The sequence below is a fragment of the Bicyclus anynana genome, chromosome 8 (assembly GCF_947172395.1).
Source record: "Bicyclus anynana chromosome 8, ilBicAnyn1.1, whole genome shotgun sequence".
Classification (NCBI taxonomy): domain Eukaryota; kingdom Metazoa; phylum Arthropoda; class Insecta; order Lepidoptera; family Nymphalidae; genus Bicyclus; species Bicyclus anynana.
This window is the reverse complement of record NC_069090.1, coordinates 3,273,838-3,280,576: the sequence shown is the minus strand read 5'-3', so window position 1 is coordinate 3,280,576 and position 6,739 is coordinate 3,273,838. Positions and strand designations below refer to the sequence as shown.

General features: G+C 35.7%; 1 protein-coding gene across 1 annotated transcript; it reads right to left on the bottom strand.

Moving 5' to 3' along the window:
* Positions 1-200: 200 nt before the first annotated feature.
* LOC112051962 (protein SGT1 homolog) lies at positions 201-4,957 on the bottom strand. Its single transcript, XM_024090822.2, has 6 exons — positions 4,769-4,957; positions 3,216-3,332; positions 2,609-2,810; positions 1,942-2,027; positions 1,349-1,453; positions 201-1,133 (listed from the first exon to the last, which is right to left on the bottom strand). The coding sequence occupies exons 1-6, from the start codon at positions 4,799-4,801 to the stop codon at positions 1,026-1,028; spliced, it is 651 nt and encodes a 216-aa protein (XP_023946590.2). The 5' UTR covers positions 4,802-4,957; the 3' UTR covers positions 201-1,025.
* Positions 4,958-6,739: the final 1,782 nt, after the last annotated feature.

The window sequence follows — 6,739 nt, the reverse complement described above, 5'->3', positions numbered from 1 at the left end:
GTTAGCCCGCTTCCATCTTAGATTGCATCATCATTTACCATCAGGTGAAAATGCAGTCAAGGGCTAACTTATAGAGAATAAAAAAAATTCTTGGACCGAATATAATATAATTGTTTAGTTACATAACCGAATAGTCTGTCTATGTTTCGAAGTCTGTTTGGATGTAGTGGCCATGTATACAGACAAACATTTGATAGTTTCCCAACAAGTTAGCCAATACTTTAGATTTCAGTCAATGCCCCCTTTTAATGTTGGGTAATAAACTAGCCAATACATTTTTCATGTTGGACATTGATCGTAGATCGTTAGATGGACCTCAAAGAGTCGCGGTATTATCATTGGTTTCGCACATTGAGTACGCCATCACTCGTAACACATTTCTTTCTATTCATGTTGTGGCTTGTTTTTACACTTCCAAAATGACCACGAAGGCATAATTAAGGGATTAAAATAAAAAAAAAACAGTAAATATTTTTTCAAGTCTATGTCCACTCACAGCATGCACTTGTTCCGTACTAAGATAAGATGTGCGTGCACGTCTTTGGGTAATCACATAAAATTGTGCGTTCTTTAGTATGGAGGGGCCCATCTAACGATTTATATCGATGATGTTGGCCAATAAATTAGCCAATACGTTTTTCATGTCGGCCAATAAATTAGCTAATACATTTTTCACGTTGGCCAATACTGTGGCGAATATTGTGTTTCGAAACACCTACACTATAGCTTGGCAACTTCGTTCGTAACACCCCCGATAGTCCGCGCGGGCCGGGAGGCGTGTAGCGATGAGTGAAAAATCCATGACTGATGCACCTCACTTCCCCGCACCCACGATTTCACACCCGCGCAGTCTTTCCCCCGTCACCCGCATATCATGGGAGTGATCAACGAACTTGCCAGACTATACATGATAGCCATCATATTGGCCAACATACTGGTCAACATGGCCAACGTGAAGAGTGGGGCATTACACACAAACGCGCTTCCTAAATCGCTCAAAAGACATTCGCCAGTGTGCAAGCAGCTTAACTATCCCACTTCCGAAACTCGAGGCCATCTGGAGGCTTGACTTCCACCTTCTTTGGGGCAACCTGGTCCCAGTTTGTGCTTAGAACTGTGCCTCCTGACTCTAACTGTAATAAAAAGGGTCTTTTTTAATGCTACATTACCAAATATTGCCTGGCAACCCGCATTGGTAGATTTAAAAAAATTCCATTCACTCTCTTATAAGGAGAAATGCCTGGGCCTTTAGCCATGTGGGACGTCGATTCTCTTTCTCAGTCTGCTTTTTGGAATCTGTACATATTTTATAATTTATTCGATTGTAACAATTATAACAAGTACTTACGAAACTTTTGTTCATAGCGCGGCGAACTTCGTCTGATCCTTCACCATAGATTTTCTGAAACAGCTGGTTCACTGCGGCGTCACCCTCGGGCTTCTCTTCTGCTTCCTGCAAATAATTGGAAGTCATTTGCGATGCAATCTTAATGTCAAGTCATTTCTTGTTTCGAACTTTGGTTTCTAAGATCAATGAAAACCATCCTTCTAAGGGCTGAAAAGATTTAACATATTTCATTACTTAGTATACAATAAGGCAACGGTCGGCGCATGCAGGGTTTGCTATAAATATATTCATAAAGGAAATATTAATAAAAAATAATAATTTAATTAGTCTACATACTAATCATATAGAATAGACTAATCTGAATATTATTAGTGGAGGATACTCAAGTCACATACCAAACTCCAACCTAAAACCCATCTGCTCATAGTCTTTTTGACTGATAGCACAATATGCATATCAAAATGTTCATCAAGCCTAATGTATGAGTATAATGGTGAAAGAATTTTTCTGAAATTGGTCCAATAGTTTGGTCCTATTTAATGCAAACAAACAACCAAATCTTTCCTTCTTATAATATTAGTATAGATACATACCATTTTCTGAATGTCTCTTTCAATCTTGTCCCAATCTTTTCTGAAAAGCTTTGGAGGTTGTTGTGGCCCAGATGCATCTATGACAGCTAGAAAAATAAAATAAGAAACTCATATAACAGAAATGTTAAAACCAATTTAAAATTTAATCAATATTAAAAAGTAATAAGATGCCAACAGCAAAAGTGATACTAGCAAATGAAATTGATTTATGGCATCTACTCGTACAACAATGCAGGTTGGTGGGCAACATAGGTGTAGATTTACACAACTAGTAATATATATACCTACTTATAATAAATCTGTAGAGAGGTCTATTCTATACATGAAATACATTTCCAAAATAACTACCAGCAGGTGATTAGTAATCGATACCTATGGCAAAAATGCAATCAGTAAAAATTTTGTCTGTCTTTCTGTATTTCTTTATAGAAACAAAAACTACTTGACGGATTATAACAAAACTTGGTACAATTATTCTTCATACAGGCAGGTTATAGTATACTTTTCATCATGCTACAATCAATAGGAGCAGAGCAGTGAAGGGAAATGTTGAGAAAACAGGAGAAGTTACTCCATTTTTACAGCGATACTACCATAAGGGCTGGATTAAAGAGTTCTAAGGGTGGACAAAGTCGCGGGCGTCAGCTAGTATACAATAACATCTCACCCTGTGGTATAGCTTTAACTTTCTCTTCTTTGCCTTCACCCTCTAACACAGTCCACATCAGTCCTTCCTTCTTTCGTAACTTGACCTCTATTTTTGACGGAGTTACTACATATGTGCACATTTCTGGGACTATTTCATGTGCCAACTCTAATTCTAGACTGTATTCCGACTCGGAGGTTGGTATCAAACTTGATACTGAGAGCTGCAAAATCAAAATTTATTTTAAGTAAACTTAGTTTAAAAAAGCTCCACAAATGACAAATTTGACTATTTGTAGAAACTAGCACTGGGTTGGAAGGCAGGTTCTGCTGAGAAGAGTCAGTAATAAACTCAACAGTTACCCTTTTATATTTTCATTCTTTACAATAATAAGATGCTAAGAACTGTTGTACTTCAATATTTTGAGCCTCAATACCTCAACGGTAAAGGTACCAGACCTAGTTCTAACGAATTGGAGGGGAACAGGAGTATTGCTCATACTTAAAAGATATGGTTTAATATTCTTTACATAATTACTATACATGCCACTGATTTATTAAAAAAAAAGGCAAGTTAGAGCAAACTTTTCATAGGACAGGTATGACAATATAAATGATAGCTTACTTACATTACGTTCTCCATACTGGACCTTCACTTTGTCACTAGGGGCATTCTTGAGCAATATAGTCACAACCACCAGGGCATCTGTTTGGTACCAGTCATGTTTTATTTTGGGATTCATTGGCTGAAACAGAAGTAAGTATTATTCACAAATATTCACTCGACTTATATCAACATCTCTCGACATTTGTGTAGTCTTCAATTTTTTGGACATGTCTCCCGGGGGAGGGAACAAGTGCATCAAATGCCTTGTTGTGCAAGGGAAGGTGGAGGGAACTAGGCCACATGGAAGGTCACCCATGAGATGGACCGACCAGATTAAATCTGCTGTAGGCGGCCCCTTGCGTTAATGTACATGACTCACTACACAGGCTTTGGTAGGGACATCCAAACATCACAATCCTTAGCCACCTGCATCCAGCGAATACCTGTGACTCGCTTGATATCATCAGTCCACTGATTGTCAATGATATTGATATCTATTATTCTTAGGAAATTAGTACAATTGGGATGATGACAGTTTTTTAAATTGTATATAAATTAAGAGTATACTAATAGTAAAGCAATTTTGTAAAAGTAACAGGGTATCTGCGATCATTACTTTCGGAGCTACAGCGATTTAAAGAGTCAGATTTCCGGCGCTGCCTCGGATCCCTGAAAAACGCCCCATACAAAATGGCTCGAAATAATGACGTCATAGGCAATGTAATGATCGTTAGATTTGTATGCGCGTTCAAACAAAATTACTAATATCTTTGTTATTTGTGCGTTTATGCTTATAGTTCATATATTAAAAAATGTCACATTTAATGTAAGGAAGCTAAAACTGTATGAATTTTCATCTAATTACGATAAAAAATTTTTAGTACTTTTTGAAATTTTATAATCTCATTTATTTTGCAAATATCCAGACAATCTTTGCTTTTTATGTATAAATTAGTTAACATTGACCTTATTTACCCGAATGTATCATAAAAATCAATATATTCAAACCTAGTCATCATCCCCATTCCCATATATGTATATATCAGTATTAGTGTTCCTTAGAATGTTAGATAACATTAACAAGACTTTAGTATTATTTGTTTACATAATTTAGAAATAGATCAATTATTTTATTTAGTCTTTCCCATGGACTGTTTAGCCAAAAGACTTAATTATATTAAGTTAAAAATATAATTAAAGGTATTTAGTTAAAATTATAATACCTAGGGTAAACATAAAGCAGAGCAAAGTTTCTTAACTTATTATATGTGTATGTATTGTATGAACAAAAGGGAATGTTCAAATCCAGGACATTCCCAATATAGGCCACAGTTAAACTAATGAACTTGTCTTTATACCTACCTATTCTTTATAGGATTAATGAGAATAATTTTATTCCAAGGAAGCAAGGTTTATGCTAGGACCGTACCATACCAGGAAGAAAGACGTGGTCTTTGCTAACCCTACAGCGTAATGATAATATGTATGTAGTAAGTATCAAATCGGACAAAAAGTTTACGAAAGATTGGATTTTTTTTAAACTAGGTACTTTCTATAAATAAAATAAATTTTAACCTGTGAGGCAGGGCTGTCCCCTGCAGCGCTCATTATTGAAATCTTTTGTCTCCTTGTAGATTGGAAAAGTTGCAATAATCACCAATATTTAAATCGATTACAAATTCACAAACAATTAATTAAAATTAAGAAAGCGGTCAGCTGTAGCAGCAAGTCAGCGATAGGGATTAGGGATGCTCGAAAGTCGAAATTCGAATGCTCGATTCGATGATCATGGGATTGGTGTTTGAGTTTGATCTCGATGTTGAAAGGAAAAACATCGATGTTTCGTAACACCGACGTTAACAAAATCGATATTCGATGTTACTCACGGCCTCACGTGCGCACAAGAAAAGTAACGTACAAAATACACTACGTATTTTATGAACACATTCACAAATACAACCTTATAGTGTATATAGTAATCTATCAACGCACAGCCCAAACCAAGCGATATTATGACGTAGGCATCCACTAAGAAAGGATTAAAATAAAAGTTTGTATGGAAAGTCCTTTATTTTTAGAGTTACAGTTTTAATGTTAAATCTATAAATCATAAAAAAATAAGAAATTCAACGTTATGTACGACTTTCACGCGGACAAAGTCGCGAGCGTCCACTAGTTAATAAATAAACCTATACTCATTGAACTTTTTATTTGATCGATGTTAACCAATCGATTTATATCTGACATCGCTGTTTTCGATTTTGATATCGATGTTTTTCAAATAGCATCCCTAGTCAAAGAGTTAGCAACCTTTATTTTGACGTCAGCGGACAGCGACTTTTCTAGATTGGTCCACCACAGAGCTTATGCGCACTCAACATTCTTAGGTTGTCACCAAAGAATATATAACTCTTAAAATACTTTTTCTAAGATTAGGTACTCCAGTTGTCACTGCTCATCTTAGACTAATTATATAAGGAACTGACTCGCTAGACATTATCGTTACCCCTCTGTCAAAGATCAAGAATCAACGATCTAACGCATATATTAAAAATTTTGATAGAGAATCGATGTTTCATTGTTGTTATCGTTTTTGTCGTTTAAAGAGCTCGCTAAAAATGCCGGTTTGTGTACTTAAATGACATAGGAAACATTATTGGTTTACTAAAAGATGAAGTTTCATCAAAAAATTAAAGATCCAAGCAGTGTAGTGAAGCCGGTGAAACCTATAAAAAACACAAACATCACGCGTCTCTTTGACATTCGCATATTATACAATTTTTTTTCATAATTTGTATTTCAAAATTTAACCTTAAATACGTTATATACGTATTTAAAAGAGGATTATTATAAAAGAGTATCTATGCATTTAAAACTAACAACAATTATGTAAATTAATATAATAATCTTTCGGAGAAATACGGGTTTGACATCAGAAGCGGTTGTCTGCAAAACACAATTATTAAATGAAAGTCTGTCAAGTTTATATCGCCAGCACTTGGTCTCCCCGCCTAGCTTCGTACAATCTCGACTATAGACGTCAGGCCAGTTTAAACAAAAAATCCGTTTAAAACCCAAAAACCATTTTTTTCATACTCCCACCCTACCCTACGTCTATCCTAAACCTACCCTAGGCCTACCCTACGCTACCATATGCCTATCCTACGCCTAATCCTACGCCTACTCTACGTCTACCCTACGCCTACCCTACGCATACCCACGCCTACTCAACGTCTACCCCACGCCTACCCTAGATCATTAGATCGTTTTCTTCTTGAAGATTCTTGATCTTTGACAGATCAAAGGTAAGTCGTCCAGTCGTAAGCTCAAGTGGAATGCATTATGAATGCGGAATTTTTTGAGCGAAAATTTTTGAGCGGTGATGTAAATAATTTTTATTTAAAAATGGCTAGATTTATGACATTATTTTATTTATATCATTATTATTATTATTTGTAGCACAAATATGCTTTTTTATTTGAACGCATCTAAAATGTTAATATTGAATTTGACATTTACATTTGCCTTTAACCACTTCATTGTTGA

What these genes read in the sequence shown, in the direction of transcription:
- LOC112051962 (XM_024090822.2), bottom strand. Translation starts at nt 4,801, where the DNA reads ATGAGCGCTGCAGGGGACAGCCCTGCCTCACAG. An exon ending in GGGACAGCCCTGCCTCACAG is followed by an intron (nt 3,333 to 4,768) that starts GTTAAAATTTAT and finishes CTTCTGTTTCAG; the next exon opens with CCAATGAATCCCAAAATAAA. An exon ending in TCCAGTATGGAGAACGTAAT is followed by an intron (nt 2,811 to 3,215) that starts GTAAGTAAGCTA and finishes TTGATTTTGCAG; the next exon opens with CTCTCAGTATCAAGTTTGAT.